General features: G+C 40.6%; 1 protein-coding gene across 2 annotated transcripts in view; it reads right to left on the minus strand.

The window, feature by feature from the left end:
• poldip2 (polymerase (DNA-directed), delta interacting protein 2) overlaps positions 1-18,809 on the minus strand; it is a 36,756-nt gene extending 17,947 nt beyond the window's left edge. For both annotated transcript variants that reach the window (XM_074680292.1, XM_074680291.1), the window contains exon 1: positions 18,528-18,809. In XM_074680292.1, the coding sequence (XP_074536393.1) occupies positions 18,528-18,712 (185 nt within the window). In that variant the 5' untranslated portion in view covers positions 18,713-18,809. The remainder of the gene's footprint in view (positions 1-18,527) is intronic.
• Positions 18,810-18,993: the final 184 nt, after the last annotated feature.

The following is an 18,993-nucleotide window of genomic DNA, read 5'->3' on the forward strand; positions in this document are numbered from 1 at the left end:
AATTTTCAGTAGAGTACTCGATAGTTGCAGCCCTACTGTAAATATGAAGTTTGTCTGCAACAAGCTCTGGCTGGCAAAACAGGTTATTTCTTTTATGTAACTTTAAAAGAACACAATAAAAATGCTTCTTAAATAAAAGCAAATAATAACAACAGACATGCATGTGTGTACATACCAGGTTAGTTAGTTAACAAAAACATTTTCATTGAAAAATTAAAACAAAAATTTAACAAATATTTACTTATAGTTGTTATAATAGAGAGTGAAGTTAAAAAGGAGAAATGGTAATAAAACGTACCGTGTACACCCTGGCCACCCCTACTTATGTCATTGGCCCAATTGAGCCCCCCAGTCTGAAAGTCTGGACACGCCCCTGCACAGAGGCACATAGTGACAGTGGTGTGTAAGCCATCAGGCTTTCAGGTTTGCTCACCAAAAGCTGAAGGAAACTCCTGTTGGATTTTAAAGAATGAGAGGAAAGATAGCCAAACTACAACTTCTGTCCCAAAGAGAGCGGCAAAGTGACTCCTGTATGACGGCGTGAGGAGGAGTGACAATCTGCAGCTGGTGCATAATGGGCGCAAGTTAATTCAACGATCAGCATTACAGTCTCCACAAACTGATGTGGATGAAGTACATACAAACCACACAGAGTGACAGGGGGTAACTCTGCTGGTGCTGACTTTATAAGTCTGTAAACACTGGTAAATGACCATAGTAAGAGGGGAATCGATTTTCTGCAATAACTGTGTGTCTTATGTGCGCACAGCGGGGCGAACTCTGCCGTGCACCATGCAGAGCTGGGAGTTGCTAACACGCATACGACTTGGAGCAGTGAGTGAATGGGACCACAGCCAATCAGAGGAAAAGAACTGCTGGATCTCTGTCTCTCATTGGTTTGGACCACAATGGGACTAAGGCTGCAACAAACGATTTTTTTTTTTCGATTAGTAGATTAATCACAGTTATTTTGTGTTTCAACCTGGCCTTTAAAACGTGCAGACCTTTAAAATTCAACCTGTGTGTTGAATTTTCACTACATTTACCCGGAGTTAGGTTCTCACCTCTGATTGGTCAGCCCTGTGTCATGATTGTTTGTTTGTTTCATTCATGATGACATAAAAAAATATAAGTACTATACAAAAAAAAAATCTCTAAATGAATGAAGCAGGTAACAGAGAAATGAAATTGTTGTAGGCAGTGATGGACAGACGGATAATTAGTAACTTTGGGCTTGTTTTCCAATGTTTATTTGCTTATTAAGGGCTTGCTCTGCTCTCTGTATGATCCCGCCTGACTCTCTCCCAGCTCTCCATGACAATGCGTTTAGTTTCATTTTATTTACATGCGCTATTTCGCTCATGTACATTCCGCCCCTCCTCCTCCCTACTGAGTGTTACCGGTGTAGTGTGAGCTTGAGAGTGAGAGCTCCATCAGATAAGTGTCCTCTCTTTTCAAAAGTTAGGGGAGTTTTGACACTAGTTTGTGACTCAGATCCTGAAAAACTGTCTGTAACAGAGAGTGAAGGAGACTCTCTAAATCACGTTATCAGACGCTAAACTCCGGGAGCTGTCAGGCTGTCCAATCCGGAGATGCAGAGCTTGCATCAGCGCACAGCGCTCTCTGGGAGTGGAGATTTTTCCTCATCAATATTCCTCATGTATGAACTTAGTGACCTTTTCCATAAAAGTATCCAATAACACAGCACCTCATGCTGTGAACTGAAGTTACAAATCAGTATTACCCCCTGGTATTTGATTTCACCATGTGACAACGACAATAAAAACAATAATACGATGCGTTGACTATTAAAATTTGCGTCAATGATTTTTTTTATCGTCGACGTAGTCCATTATGTCGAATAATCGTTGCAGCCCTAGATATGACCCTACCCTGAGTGTGAGTTCAGCCACAGGGGAGCACAGAGCGATGATACACTTTTAGAAAAAAAAAATAATAGGGATGCACGATATTATCGGCACAATATCGGTATCGGCAGATAAAAGCTTAAAAACATGTTTATCGGTATCGGCAGATATGAAAATTTCTGCCGATATGCACAGCCGATAATGTGCTATTCAGTTAGCATTATTATTATTTTCCATCTGAAAAATAAGCTCCCTAAATAAAATGTAGCACTTCATTTATCTGCACTGCAGAGCTCTGTGTCTGTCACCAGGTTGTTACAGTAGCTCCAAAATGATCAAATGCAACTCGGTTATGTTTAAAAATACATTGTACATTTAAAGTTCATGTGATCTAAAGAAATTATTTTTCTGTATTTCAATACTGAATGTCTTGAGTTTGAAAAAATAATACATTTCTTATTTATGGTAAAATCAAATGTTTTTTTGTCTTGTTTTATGTGTTTCTTAAACAAATAAGACAGTCACAATAAGAGTAACATATAAATTCTAGTACAGGATAGACTTAGCTTTCTTTACAGTGAAAAAAACAAACAAACTTGTGATTATCGGTATCGGTATCGGTATCGGTGACGGCCAAAAGGGGTTCCTATATATCGGCATATCGGATATCGGCAAAAATCCAATATCGTGCATCCCTAAAAAATAAAAAGGTTTTCATCAGCAGCGTCGGGCGGCGTCAGTCGCACCAGTGCAACCGAGAAAAAAAAAGTAATAACACTTTTAAAATGTTTGGTCACATATTAGGGCTGGACAATTAATCGGTTTTTAATCGTAATTTCAATTTTGCCATCTGACAATCATAAAAACAATATAATCGAAGAAAAACAATTAATATGCCACACAGTGTAGATGTATGCAAGTTCCTGTGCTTCATAGCTCTTCTGTGTTCAATGTGCAGCCACAGGGAGTGTGTGTGTTTTATGTGTATCAATAATACTGTATGTGCCACTTGCTGGTTCTTAAAAGTTGTGTTTAAATCAGTTCTGAAGTTTTTGAATAAATGAATAATTGTGTATATTAATTGTGATTTCAGTATCACTTAAAATAATCGGGATTCTTATTTTTACCATTATCACCCAGCCCTATCACATATGCAACCAAATTGGTCGCATTCTGGAGCCTTGTACTGAATTTCAACCAAAACAGTTGCCACTGCTTGTGTAGTAGGCAATTTGGGAAACAGCCACAGAGTGCAGCAAGTGAGCCTCGTGAGCTCGTGAGGGAACACACAGGTTAACATAGTAGAGATTAGGAGGAAAAAAGATGATCATGAAGTGAAATGCCACAGCCCAGTGTAGAAACATTTCAGCTTCAAACCGAATGAGCACGGTGAGCCCACCTGATTGACACTTTGATTGTTTAAGTAAATACAAATGGAACAGCACAAAATGGTGTTGCTCTCAGAAAGTGTATTCTGAAGGCTTCGAACCGAGACCACTACACTGTTTATAGTTTGGGATGAAGCTGATAAGGATGATGAAGCCTCATGGATGAGAGGAGACACGTCTCCACAAACTCTGAACAGTCCAGTTTCCTCAGTTTGGAGAGTTCAGAATAACTCTGACCTGGATGATGAGAAATTACATGGACACAGAAAGTGTAGTTCACTACATCACCTAAGAAATGCTGCACTTTGGTACAGTTTTTTTTTTTTTAATTGAAGTGCAATTTTTGACTGAGAGCTAGGGCTGGGCAAAATGGCCCAAAATTTATATCACGGCATTTGTCCTTCATATTGTGATAAAGGTATTATATCGAGGTTTTCCAACATGTAAAAAAGACAAGTCTTTTTTTTTTTTTTTTAAATTATTCGGGCTCTGAACTGTGTTAAAAGTGTATACATCCTACCTAGCAGGTGGAAAACATCTACTACTGTAATATAAAAAGCCTTTGTTTGCCCACAATGTGCTTTAGGAAGAGAAGGTTGTCCCATTTCAAGCTTGAGATGCACTGTACTCGTGGGCAAACTGGGTCTGAGGAATGAAGAATACTTACAGACAAAAATGACTTTTGCATTTTATTTAAAAAGGGTGAGCAATTAGCTAATAACATTTTGGATATCAATAAATTTGTTAAAATTAATATTACTAGCTTGTCATTCTCCTTAAACACTGCTGCTGTAAAACAGATGGCTGTGGCATGAGACAAAACATTTCACTCACGTGATTTTTCCGCCGCTATCATGTTTTTTTCAGACAACAAACAGACAAACATAGAGTTACTGACAGATCGTTGGCAGTGATTTTGACTAAAGAACGGAGGGCGAGAGTTCAGGCTCAGAGCCTGAACCACGACCAAAAAACAAAAACTTTTGAGGCAGCTGCTCGGTCGACAGCTTTATCAATCCAAGGCACAATTCCTACATCATTTCATGCTGTTTTAAGATATTTATCATCATCATCATCACTCACAAGGAGTAAAAGCAATAACCTGTCCTAGCGGAATAACATGATGTGACGCTGGACAGCGCTCAGGCTTCATCCTCAGAACAGGAGCCGGCCACTCTGTCCCGGCGCACCAGAGCAGGCTGGCTACTATGCCTAAACTCCGCTAAAGCTCAGCAAAACTCATATTTTTCTTTGGCACGTATTTTATGGATACAGAAAATAATCAAGAAATTTGTTGGTTTTAATGCTCCGAGGCCATGAAGCTTGTTAGACCATAAAAATCTGTAATTTAGCCCCACCATTGTTTAAGCCACAGGGTCCAAAGTAGGGCTGCACAATTATCGCAATCCCAATGTCAGCACATGCAATTACGTAATCGCAAAAGAGGATATCGCAATCGCACCTTTTCCCCAAATCGTGCAGCACTAGTTCAAAGCGTGTGAAAAATGTAGCGGCTCATAGTCTACAAGTTACGGTATTCAGTTTGCTTCAAAATTTTATTTTGATGCCACTACTTTTGTTAAAAAATGGTTGTATCACACTTCGGTTTTGAGGTTTGACCATAGACGCGTACCCATAGCGATCTACAGCCTGTGCCCAAACCAGGGGAGCCGTCATCATGCACACCAGCTGTTTTGCTTTCCGCACGCAATAAATGTTTTCGTCACGTCACTGACTCTGTGTTACTGGCCTTAAAGGTGTATTTTCAGAATGGCTGTGGCACAAAAGTTTCTTCTCATGTTGAGAGAAACAAATCTTCGACATAAATTAATCACTACTTGGACTAAATTATGTGTAACAATTCGGGCTGTCATTTTAACGCGTTAATTACATTAATTAATTACACCGCAAATTAACCCGTTATAGAAATTAACGTAGATTAATCTGGATCCAAACCCGCGGGGCGTTCAAAGACACACTTATTTTCAAATGACTGGCATTTACAAACTGTTTGTTCTACTTGGAAAAAGTGGTGTTCTCGTCAGGTTTTCAAATTTCTGAAGGTCCCTGAATGTATCACACGTGCTTTTAACCGGGGGGAAGCGAGAGGACTGCTGTCCACATCTCATTTATTCACACGTCCTTTTGGAAAATCTGCAGAAAATCAACTGTTTGCTGTAACTCAATTCTGTAAAAAACAGATAATTCTACACTCTTTCCTGCATTAAACAAGCCCTGAATGATCAATATTTGTCCTGTATTTAAATATAAAGAATTCTTTGAAAATTTGCTTCCATCTTCCTGGTGTCATGTTTCAGTTCAGGTTTTTGGGGCTGCTCTGCACCAATCAGCAACAGTTTGTGTGTTCAGAGCATGTAAAACTGAAAATACTTCACTCTTCTTTGATCCAAGACTTGAATTAAGTGTTTTGTACATAGTTCCTCACAGTTTTTAGTCTTTATCCCTGGTTCTCCTGACCTCATAGAAGTATAGAAGTTCATATTGCAGTGAAAATTGAGTCCACATCAAGTAAAAATGTGACAGAAGCAAAAACCGTCAAAAAAATCAAATCAGTTTATCTTGGGTGCAGGACTGTGTAGATTTTGTAAAGATAGAATCATAAAACTTTTTTCATGTGTTCCTTATGCCTCAGGGTACCTAAAATTGTGTTGTATATATTCCCAACTTATTTTTAAATTTTTTTTTAATGTTCTTTTGATGTAATCTTAATGTCCCAGAATTCAAATTCTTCATTTTGGGACCTTAAGCAGATATGAGATTAAAATGCGATTAATTAGATTAATTAATTACAAATCCTGTAATTAATTAGATTCATTTTTTTAATCGCCTGACAGCACTAGCAACAATGCTTTACCACTGTAATTATGGTATTGGAAAATTCATTTCCTGGCAACATACGATGCTGGTGACAACACAATATTGATATATTGTCCCACAATAATTGTGAGACAATATATTATCCAGCAAAATTTGTAATAGGCCTAGACCTATTTGAGCTGATACTATTCCACAGTCAGTGAGATTCAGCTTTTGTCAAACAATGTAACCTATGAGGTTATATTTGTGCCACCAGAAACTGAATTTCAATTGAAATATTAAATTTGAAAAGCATGATGTATAATGGAATTTAGTGTTTTGAAAATTAATTTATTTATTGTAACTGAATTATTTTTTCTTTTAATTGAATTTCAAATTGTATTTTACCAATGAAAATTCAACTGTTTTTATACTTTGAATTCAAAAACACAGAATTCAATTTCAATTCACAAAAGGCAGATTCAGTTTTACAATTAAATTTCAATCCAGAGTGGCACCACCATTACGTCACCTTGTGCCCGTTGGGAGACTAATCGAGCACAGATTCACAGACACTCTCTACACAACTAGTACCTCCTCTCGCTCAGGGACGAGAGGCGGTACTAGTAGCCAGTCGATCACAGGGCAACATAATAGACAGACAACCAAGTGTATGTGATTTCAAACCTGATTATTTAGCCGCTGGTCTTCAGCCATCGTTTAATTGACAATCGTCCCGCTCAGGGGAGGAGGAGTACAGCTAGACACAACACAGGAGAGTTCGCAGACGTGTAGAGCGTGTCTGTGAATCTGTTCTCGATTAGTCTCCCTTATAGGCCTAAGATGACATAATGGTCATGCCACTCTGAATTGAAATTGAATTGTAAAACTGAATCTGCCTGTTGTAAATTGAAATTGACTTCTGTGTTTTTGAACTTAAAGTATAAAAAGAGTTGAATTTTCTTAGGTAAAATACAATTTCAAACTCAATTCAAAAAATTAAGTCAATTAAAAAAAAAAAATTCATTTTCAAATCATTAAATTCCATTACACATCATGCTTTTCAAATCTATTATTTTAATTCAAATTCAGTTTCTGGTGGCACAAATTTGACCTCATATGAGCCACCATTCTACTTGTTACCTGTTATGTAATGCAAGTCAGTATACAGCTTTGGTATGCATTTTCACCACCCTGGCAGAAAATGCATTCCAGCCAGGCACTAACAACAACAAAAATTTGTAGAGATTATCAGATTAAGAACTTAGTGGAACAAAAAGAAAATTAAAAAAAAAGCAAATAAATAAAAATGTGTCCTCAAGCTTTTCACCTGCAGGTCAAACAGTACACCCCCTCTGTCCTACCACTATCTGTCGCAGGCAGCTAATGCTAATGCTACTGCTTATGTTGGTTTAATTATGACCCAAACATGTTTGCGTTTTGAGTGCTGGATCATTGCAGTAGTACTGCCGTGTAGGGCTGCAACTAACGATTATTTTTAGTGTCGACTAATCTATCAATTATTTTTTCGATTAGTCGATTAATCACGATTATTTTGAGTTTCAACCTAATTTGGCCTTTAAAAGGTTCAGACCTTTATAATTCAACCTGTGTTTTGCATTTTTACTGCATTTACCCAGAGTTAGGTTCTCACCTCTGATTGGTCAGCCCTGTGTCACGTTTGTTTGTCTTTATTTCATTCATGATGACGTGAAAAAAATATAAGTACTAGGCTATACAAAAAATGAATAGGCTAAATCTCAAACTGAATGAAGCAGGTAACAGGGAAATTAAGTTGTTGTACGCAGTGTTGGACAGACCGCTTATTAGTGACTTTGGGCTCGTTTTCTAATGTTTATTTGCTCATTGGGGCTTGCTTTGCTCTCTGTGTGATCCCGTCTGACTCTCTCCCAGCTCTCCATAACAACGCGTTAAGTTTCGTTTCTCTACATGCGCTACTTCCACTTCGCTCATGCGCACTCCGCCCCTCCTCCTCCCCGCTGAGTGTTACCGCTGCAGTGTGAGCTTGAGAGTAATAAATGTCCTCTCTTTTCTAAAGTTAGGGGAGTTTTGACACTAGTTTGTCGCTTAGATCCTGAAAAACTGTCTGTAACAGAAAGTGAAGGAGACTCACTAGATCACGTTATCAGACGCTAAACTCCAGGAGCTGTCAGGCTCCGTCAGAGCCTCCATGAGCGCACAGCGCTCTCTGGGAGTGGAGATTTTTCCTCATCAATATTCCTCACGTATGAACTTAGTGATCTTTTCCCATAAAAGTATCCAATAACACAGCACCTCATGGTGTGAACTGAAGTTACAAATGAGTATTACCCCCTGGTATTTGATTTCACCATACGACAACAACAATAAAAACAATAATACGACGCGTCGACTATTAAAATTTGCGTCGATGAATTTTTTTCGTCGACGTAGTCGATTATGTCGACTAATCGTTGCAGCCCTACTGCCGTGCCATCCCAGGTCATTTTTGTCAATTAACACGGTGTGTGATTTTACTCTGTGCAATACTTGCAAACTCAGGAAATTTTGGGACCAACACCTTTCTTCAGCTCTGCCATTTACATGTAACGCATACAGCCCCACAGCTCAGGTAATATACACTCTAGTCAAGTAGGTGGCAGTAATGCATCTTCAGCTAGTTGCCAACTGCTAAATGATCTGTTAAAAAGGAAAAAGACAAAAACCTGAAAAACGTTAATGCTTTTAATCCATTAATTTTTATTGATTTTATTGATTTGTCGTTGCAGCCCTACTTTCCATACTAAAGAACCACAGCAAGAGATGCATTTCATTGGTTAAAAGACAGCAAGAGGAGATGTTCTTGTGCAAAGACACCATGGGGAAATTTACAAAACAAAATCAGCAAAGAGAAACTGCTTTAAGTGCAGAAGCTGCCAAGGTCAACAGGAAAAGTTAATTCCTCAGTTTTACATACAGATCTGTACAGACACAGGAGGACTGACTGGTTTTCCTCTGCTCTGGCTCACAGTCAGGACTCTTTCTTACAACCACAAGTGTTAACTGTGAAGCTGACATAATCACAACAAAGAAATATCAGAAAACCTCCCAAAAAGGCACTTTGTTGTCCACAAAATCAAGGCTACACCACTGACTAATGATCAAATGTGTGCAGAGTCAACCCCACTGCCCCCAAGATACTAATATTAGCACTAAGTCTGTAAGCTGTGATCACATGACCAGGCCGAGGGAGGCCAAAAACTGCATGTTCATGGTGTACAAGGTGAGTTTATGTTATGACAAGACTTTTTAGGCATACAGCACAAATTTCTATGTTAGAAAATGATCATTAAATGACAATTATGTCAAACTAAACCCTGTATCATACCTTTAAGGAGTTACCTTTTTACTAAATTCACACTTCAAATATCTCAGGTAGTAAATGTTGCAGAAATAACTATTTAAATATAGTTATTTATAATTGGTTAAAAAATCATTTTGAATTAAGATTTTTAATAGTCACTTACTCTCTACCCCACACATTCCATGCCTAAAAACAGGGCTACCAAGCTAGAGGAGGAGGTTATAACAGATGTAGACCAGCTTCTGCTTATGTAAAATAATAATCCTCTGTTGTACCAAACAAACTACATGAAGGTGACTGAAAGCCAGCAGGTGAGTTTAATTGATGCTAACAAGGTAATGCTGTAAAGCCGGAGCCTGTCACTGTACCTAACGGAGCCATCTAAGGACAGCACGCAGGGACAGCAAAACTACAGAAATCTCTTTGAATGTGTAGGTATTTTCTAAATGCAGCATATTGCTTTCTGTTTATTGGATCTGAAAATGCAGATGAAGAGGCTAAATTAAAGACAATGCTGCTGGGCTAAGTGCCAGCACAGTCCATTGAGAGAAGCAGTGAAGCAGAATAAAGAGTCACTCAGAGACCATTTTTGATTCAGATGTCAAAATGACTGATGAAATATTGACTCAATATTTGCAATTCATACAAACTGGTCCTCAGACAGAAGCTTCATGAAGACGTGGTTCAGCAGACTCCATGAAAAATATTTTTTTTTGTCTTTTGAGGTTTTTATGTTGAGCTCTGTTGACAGGTTGTTGACAAGTTGACAGGTTTGACTGTGTTCATAAATGAGAACTACGAGATGGTCTCAACCAGTGATGGGCGATATGACGATATATATTGTACATACGATAGAAAACTGTCTATCGTGTAATTTTTCTACCATCGTTTATATCGCCGTTTTATCAATGAAAGTGGATCTAAACAGCATTGGCTGTACTGCGACTGTGATTTTGCGACATTGCGCTGCTTTACGTTAGTCACGTGGTACCACACGCTGAATTCAACCAACGACAACACATGCAGACGAGCAGGGACAGGTAAACATGGAGGAGGACGGTTCGGGAAAAGTTCTGTCGCAGTCACAATGGACACATACACAGTCCCAGGAAGCTCCAATCGAGCTTGTGCTGAAAAGAGGGGGCACGTCTGTGGTTTGGCTACACTTTGGGTTCAACGGGTCTGACACGGAGCAGAAAACCGCGGTTTGCAAACTGTGCCACAAGGTTGTTCCATCGCCCGACGCCAACACAACAAACCTCTTCTATCACCTGCAGAAGAAACACGAGAGGGAGTACACAGATATTCAAAAGTTTCGTTTGAGCAAAGAAAGAAGTGAAACGGGGCCATGTCAGGCGAAGAAGCGCTACTACACTCAACGGAGCCTGCAGGAGTCTTTTGCACGAGGCACACCGTATGAAAAAAATTCACGGCGCCATCAACAGCTCAGTGATGGCGTTACGCGTTTGATATGTAAAGGTGGTCTCCCAATTGAGCTGGTTGACAAGCCAGTGTTCCGAGAGCTCATGGAACTAGCCGATCCACGGTACATAATGCCCAGTCGGAAGCACTTCACTCGAGTCGAGGTGCCTCGTTTATATGCTGAATGTCGGACTGAAGTAGCGATGGAAATCAACCGTGTGGCACATTATTCCCTGACAACTGACCTGTGGACGAGCCGACAGACAGAGCCCTACATGTGCATAACTATCCACTTCATCGATAACGACTGGACCCTCTGTTCTCGCTGCCTACAGACGGCCTACTTCCCACAAGACCACACAGGAGCTATGATAGCCCAGGGTATGTAGCCTACTTTAAAATAATTTACTTGTCTGCTGTTAGTACTTTTTGGTCTAGTTCATTTATCAACATGTGTATTGCAGTGTATACTCGGCTGGTTTTGTATTGTCCTGTTTATTTACTGTGTCATTTGTCGTGTACTGTTGTAGTGGTGGTTTTGTGGGAAAGTATTAATTAAGTTGCCCTATTCAACGTCTAGGTTTGACAGATGCACTGGAGTCATGGGGATTGGAAGAAAACCAACTAGTATGTGTTACAACGGACAATGCCACAAACAACATCTCTGCACTGGAACAGCTTGAGTGGGAACGTCTACAGTGCTTTGGTCACCGTCTCTAGCGTGCCATTGGTAAGTGTAATGCAATTTTTTTAAATGACCTTTTCTACTATTTAAATGGGAAATATAGTAACAACAATAATAGTAGTTGTAAAAACATGTCTTAATCCTGTGACTGTTTTTATACACTGCTAGTCTAGTAGTATTATCAATTCAGTCCATTAGTAATCATAATAATAATATTGTGGACTAAAATGACAAAAAAACATTAAGAAATATAATAAAAATATATAATGATTCATTAAGGCAATAAATTAATTTAATTACAAAAAAAACAATATAAAATTGCTCTGGTTAATATAAACAATAACTATAATAAAATAATAAAATTTCATTCAGGGAAAAGGTGAATTGTAATTGTAATTTAAATGCATGAAATGATAAATAAAATTGCTCTCAGTAGTATGAACAATTATTTAATTATAAATATGTTGATAAAAAAAATCAAGGTAAAACATGAATTGTAATTTGAATGCATGGAAAAACAGATTGCTGTCAAAACATTACTTGCATACTTTTCCTTTTTTGTCTCAACAGATGCCGCTCTACGAACTCTTGCAGCACCCAAGAAGCAAGCTGTTGAACGAGCAGTTGGGATCTGCAAAAAGGTGGTGAGTGCTTTCTCCAACTCAACAAAGAGGAAACATAGCCTGGCCAAGGCTCAAGCAGCACTGGGCTTGCCTTTCCATCAACTCATCACCGAAACCCCAACAAGGTGGAGCTCGCGACAGCACATGATAGCAAGGTTCCTGGAGCAGGAGAAGGCTCTCTCACAGGTCCTCCTCGCAGACAAGAAGGTGAGACAACTGCTCTAAGTATATGATGCACTACTTTGGTCATCTTTGACTCTGATTGTGTGTGTAGCATATAGTCACCTCCTCATTAAACAAACCCCTTTCCCCTACTCTTGTCTTGACTCAGGCAAGACATCTGGTGCCAAGCTGACAAGACATGGCACTGCTCGAGTCTGTGAGCAAAGCACTTGGTCCTCTGGTGGAGTTCACTGACGCTTTGTCAGGGGAGATGTACGTCAGCGTCTCCTTTCTGAAGCCAGTCCTGCACCTCTTCAACAACGAAGTGCTCAGCCAGCAGGATGGGGACACAGAGCTCACAGAGGCAATCAGAGAAGGCATCCTCAACTACCTTAATGAAAAGTATGATGATGAGCCCACCAACAACATCCTTGACATGGCAACACTTGTTGACCCACGGTTTAAACTGGCCTACACAAAGGAAGATCGGGTGGAGTTCATCAAGACGAGAGCTGCAGCAGAGATGGAGGGAATGTTGGCACCTGAACATGCACCAGCAGCATTAGCCTGCTCACAGACCCCCTTACCAACAGAAACAGCCCACTCACCAACAGCTGAGTCAGATCCAGAGCTTCCCCATCCAACAAAGAAGATAAAGAAGAGTTTGGGCAGCTACTTCAGGAAGGCAGCAGGCAGCACCCAACCTCAGCCCACCAGGGCCTCCATTGAACTGGAGCTCAACATGTATCTCCAGGTAGGGATGATAATCCATAGCCATTTAATCAATAACCAACAGTTTCAACATTAACAGATTAATCATGTCAGTTAAAATGTTGTGTTTGGCCATTTACTCATGTCAGTGTCTTATTTGAAGCTTAATAAATATTTCTCTTCCAAAAGGCTACTAGTTTTTAGACATTTCATAATGTTTTTTTTTTTTACCAATCATGCTTACGCTCTAACTACTGTGGCTCTCCTAAATGAAGTGTCAGGCTACCTATTTAAACTTGACTATGTTATGGCAGTTTTTTTTTAAATCCCGTGGCCTATTTAAGGTTCAGTCAGCCTTCAGTTAGTAATGTCAAAATATGCATTTCTCAATTTTGCCATCCCTATCTCCAGGCACCTGGGCCTGATTCGGAGGCTGACCCTTTGGAATGGTGGAAGCAGCATGAAATGAACTTCCCAGCACTTGCCAGGCTTGCCAAGAAGTACTTGTGCATTCCCGCCACAAGTTCGTCATCGGAAAGAGCCTTCAGTGCAAGTGGAAATATAGTCACATGCAAGAGGTCACGTCTTAAGCCAGAGAGAGTTGACCAACTTACTTTTCTCGCCATAAACCTGTGAATTCATTTTATATGGATTGTTAATTAAAATCAATGTTAATCCTTCATTACTTTTAAAAAGTAGCCTATTTTTACTTTGTGCAATATTGTTTATAACCAAGGTACAATGGTTGATGCCTTAATATATTTTGGTATTTGCTTTTGATATTTATTATTGCTGGTCTTTTTTTGCACTGTTAGGCTACAGTTTTAAGAAACTTGAAAACAATTTGTTTATTTGATACCTCCACTTGCTTCTTTAAGGCAGTAATGTTAGGCACTGTTGTTGTTATACTGCTCTGACTGCACTTCTATTTTGATACCTCCACCTGCCTCTTTAAGGCAGTAATGTTAGGCATTGTAGTTGTTATACTGCTCTGTTCACTACTACTTTGATACCTCCACTTGCCTCTTTAGGGCAATAATGTTAGGTACTGTTATTGATGTACTGTTTTGACTTGAACTACAAAGATACAGATTGTAGAAAATGCAAAAGTGGAGGCTTTGGTTGATCGGCCTCTATGCCTTTTTTGTATATGATTTATTTTTGCACTCCTGTACAGCAATCCAGTTTGTGACATTTTCATGTCACTTCCAAATAAAGGGAGAGGAAAAGTAAGCAATTTCTATAGTATGTTGTACAGTTCGTTTTCAAGTTATTCTTTGAAAACTATGTCGTTACGTATATCGTGGTATATCGTTATCGTGATATAAAGTAGTCCATATCGTGATAGAAGATTTTTTTCATATCGCCCACCACTAGTCTCAACTATAGAATGATTTGATGCAGTGTTGATCTTTATCTACAAATAATGTACCTTTGTAAAGTGACTGATAATAATAAAACAGTTATCATGTAACACAAGAATTTTTGACAGCGAAGACAAAAATGTTAGAATATTTCATGACATTTTCAATAACCTAAGATTATCACAAAGAAATCAACTTTTTTCCCTGTAATTTTTCCTGATTTTATTGAAGAGTACCAGTACTCTAATCAGTATCCAGTGGTATGAAGTGTTAAATCCAGATCTCCAATGTGCTCATTGTGAATTCTCAGGATGTTGAAGATAAAATTGTAATTAATTGCGTATCTACAAACTTTTAATTGTGCAGAAAAAAAGGCTTGATTTCAAGGTCTTAATGTACACTTTCAGGTGAGAGGGAGTGATACAGGGTGAAAAGTCCTGGTGATGTGGTGGTGTGTATTAGAACTGAATAATTGTCTCTTATCAAATCAGATCACTTGATCGGAACTACCTGAGTCCATAATGAGTGTTTGTTTAAAACGACTGAAGATTTAGTGTATGTTAAATCTTTCTGATATAAGTAGAAAAAGAACCAATAAAAGGACATTTAGTGTGAACTTCACGGAAGGGCCGGGTCTACCCAGGGGCAAGAGGGGGCCTGCCCCCCTCAAAATGTTGTGCCCCCTCAAACTAAATCCCCCAAAATATATTACATTTAATATATTTTTATTATCTCATGCCTCTCTCCTCCACTCCGCTTCTTAATGTCTTAACGTCTTGCTTGCCCCCTCAAATATAAAATATATCAAGCTGTTTCTCCTGTCATGTTTCTCAGCTCCGCTCCATCTCCCCTTTTCGCTCTGCCCAGTGCATCGGCCTGCTGCCGGCTCGCTGTGAGGGATAGCTGTCTGCTATCCCTCGGTAAAGACAGTTGTCTAGAGCCTCATCTGCTGGAGGGGCGCTGCTAGCGGGGCACCAGCAGCGGTTGTTTGAATTCGAAGCAAAGGAGCTCATTCATAATGTTTTGTGTAGTGACATACTTAATTGCTAATAAGGGGCTGATCGTTATTTAAATACGACCGGGGTATAGTTGGGACGTGATTCAGATTTCCAAAAAAAAGCATCCAAAAAAAAAACTTTATGGCCGCCCCTGAGGGATTGGAGAAACATGAATGACCCCACCACCACCACCAACAACCATAAACAACATTTTTGTATAGAATCACACCAGCAATAAAGAGGGCAATAATGATGACGATTTCCCTCCATAAATAGCACCATATTTGACTTTGCCATTGTTTCTATATAAAACCTTAACCTGCCAGGTGGGGTCAGTATTGAGTTCACAAAGCTACTGTGAAACTAAATCTGGAAACGTCTTCCATTTGATTCTGACACTGCAAAATAAAGACAGACTGGGAGCTATACTTTTCATATTTAAAATAAACAGCTGTGAGTATAAATGCTGTCATTATCAACTGTCAGGTGTGAGTTTTTTTCTCTCCTACCTTCCCAGTTGTAGAACAGTGTTGTGTTTTAAACCAAATGGACCCGTAGCAGCCACTAAACTCCATTTTGTGTCCTCTTATAGTATTCCAAAGCAGTCCTTTAAAGAGCCATTCAGCATTTAACATACCGGTAATAGCTGCAATGTCATATGAGCAACAAAATACAGTTCTGCTACTCCAAACTTGTTTCTACCAGCTTGCGCCATCTTGTCACACTTTGGTACGACCCACACTGTACTTTACGAGCAATTGAATCACCCTGGATTAAACCATTGCATTTAGGCCCCGTTTACACGGAGACTCCCACAAAGATTCTTCCTTTGCGTTTCCAAAAGCCACCCGCGTTTACATGAGGACGGCGTGAAAACGATCTGCGTTCATACAACTCCAGGAGAACAAGTCTCTTCTTCTGTTTTCTTTTTCTGCCGGTTTGTTGTGTGAGACGGTCGGCAATCCAACCATGACGTGCATTACCGCCACCTACTGGACGGGAATGGCTCAACTGGAAATGTGGCTGCGCGTGGAGCCTTCACCTGAAACTGTGAGTGTGCATGCGGTGACGTCAGCGTTTCGACCTGAAATGCTCCGCTCTGTGTTTACACGAGGCTGGATGGAGGAGCGGATTCAAATCTTTCCACTCTGGGGAGCGTTTTCAAAAGTTTGCGTTTTCACTGAAAACGCAACGTGGTCTCATCTAAACGGAAGGCCAGAACGCAACGAAATGTTTGCGGAATTGACCGTTTTCGGCGTCATGTAAACGGGGCCAAAATCAGGGCTGCTGGGTGAGAGAGCATGTCCATTGGCCACTGTTTTCATTCAAGCCTGGTGACGCGAGGATAAACGTGCCACTGTCAACAATGAGGGACAGACGTGAAGTTTGGAGAAAGAAACAAAAAAGCATACAAAACTTAACAAATTAAAGTTGCATGACCCCCTTGAAGCCAAAATAAAAACCATGGGAGAGTGTTACAGTGCGGCCACACCAGACGCGAATTTGCGGCGCGATTACATACAAAGTCAATGCAAAAACGCGTTTAGCCGCCGATTCGCCTCGGCCGGAGGATGGAGGAGAAAACAATCTGTGTGGTGTGTCATCATCCAGAGTTATACGGTACGACGTGTGTACTCTACAGAGACCGGAAAAACAGGAGCAGGCTTGGTTGAAAGTCTCTGAGGAGACAGGTTTTGAATGTAAGTTCTGAAAACATTCGTTCCCAGCTGGATCTGCCTGCACGGGCTATCACTGAGTCCGACTGTGTTTTCCTCAGCGGAGTTTTAAGCCTGATAGAGAGGAGGAAAGAGTGGGGCAGGGGCAGAGCCAGGGAAAAGATGGAAGTTCTCTGTGCTCCTCTCTATCCTCCACCCCTTCATTATCCCCAGGGAGACCTCCGGGAACATGGGTCGAGGGTACGGGGGGGGTCGGAGGTTCAGGGGATCGGGGATGAGATCGCAGGGAACAGCCAGGCAGGGCTGGTGGATTGCCGGGGAGAGGCAGAGGCATTGATTGTGATCTCCAAAGCTTTCACACGCTCTCCTGTCATGCTTTGGAAACCACAGCTCATTGTTTTTCAGCTGCTCTTTTGGACTTTTGGTCTTTAAATGAGCGAGCTCTCTACTCCGCATGCGCAGTACCGCGCATTCGCGCCTCAGCTTGTCAAAATAGTCCAGCGGCGAGACTCGGGCGTTCACACGGCGCGTGACAGGCCATTCGGGCGAGTAAATTCGCGTGTTCGCGTTTGATGTGGCCGCGGCATTAGATGTAAGTTATTTATTTTTGAATGTTTATGGAACTTGCCTGTTTTTTTTTAAAACTGCAATGCAATTTTTTTGAAAGAGATGTCAGTTATCCTCTACTTTTCACAAGTTGAAAACCAATAATATGAATAATATAGTACTATTAATATAGGAAATTATCAGAATTATCGTCCATTTATCGTTATCGAGGTAAGGTGCTCAATATATAGTGATATTAATTTGAGGCCATATCGCCCAGCCCTAGTCTAACAACAATAACTACAAAAAAACAAGTGCCAAGCATTTGACACGGCACTACTTAACAAGGTACTTGCTCAGTGTACCCGCATCCTAGTGATTAATTTGTCAGTTAGACATGGTAAAAGGTGCTGGAGCACAATGCCCCCTCAACATTTGTGGCTGCTCATACATGCCTGGCTAGACCCGGCCCTGCTTCACGGGATTCTATCAGACTGCAGACACAGGTCTCTAATGTACCGGTATGTTCGATAAACTACAATACTACTCATTCAGTGTTGATAAATTATGTTAGCACAACCCTTTAGTGGCTGGTTTGACCTTCTCCGTTGCTGTCAAAGTTTAATCAGGGTGGACTTGGCAGGTTTGGGGCAGTTGGGTCAGGTGGTGTTAGGTGTTGCTCAATCCATGCTGGCTAGTTACCTTACTGGCTAATCAGTAGCAGAGGACACCTGTACTTGACTGATTTACAGCCCCATAGAGTCCTGCTAAGGTTTCCACACCGTGATTATTGTTTCTGCACCATCTTTGGAAACTTTCCCACTAAGTGATAACGTCCCTAGAGTCTCTATTGGGCCGTCTTAAAGTGCTCTTACTCAGCTAAAGTCTTTAGCATGTTAGCAGATGCGTGGCTGCGTCTCTTACCGTGATGACATGAATCTCCGCTGCTGAAGGCCGCCGGCCAGGCCGCAGGCTCGGCATTGTAACCTCGGTCTGAACACATCAAACGCGCTGCTGCTGTCCACCACGCTCAGTATCCGGTGTGTGTGTTTATTGCTGTATTTACTGACAGAGCTCAGCAATCCTCGGCGTAAAGCACAGGCCGCCATCTCTACGGGCCTGGCACGCTCTCTCGCTCTCTCTCTCTTTCTCTCTTTCTCTCTCTCTCTCTTTCTCTCTCTCTCCCCCTCTCTCTCTCTCTCTCTCACACACACACACACACACACACACACACACACACACACACACACACACACACACACACACACACACACACACACACACACACACACACACACACATACACATAGAGCAGGGGACGTAATGATGCGTTCAGTAAACAAGAAAATGAGTGGAAATTATGAGAGTTTAAACCACCTTGGCCCCATTA

This window comes from Halichoeres trimaculatus, unplaced genomic scaffold, assembly GCF_033239565.1.
Source record: "Halichoeres trimaculatus isolate MK-OKI-2021-1 unplaced genomic scaffold, fHalTri1.1 fHalTri1_scaffold_9, whole genome shotgun sequence".
In the NCBI taxonomy this organism is placed as follows: domain Eukaryota; kingdom Metazoa; phylum Chordata; class Actinopteri; order Labriformes; family Labridae; genus Halichoeres; species Halichoeres trimaculatus.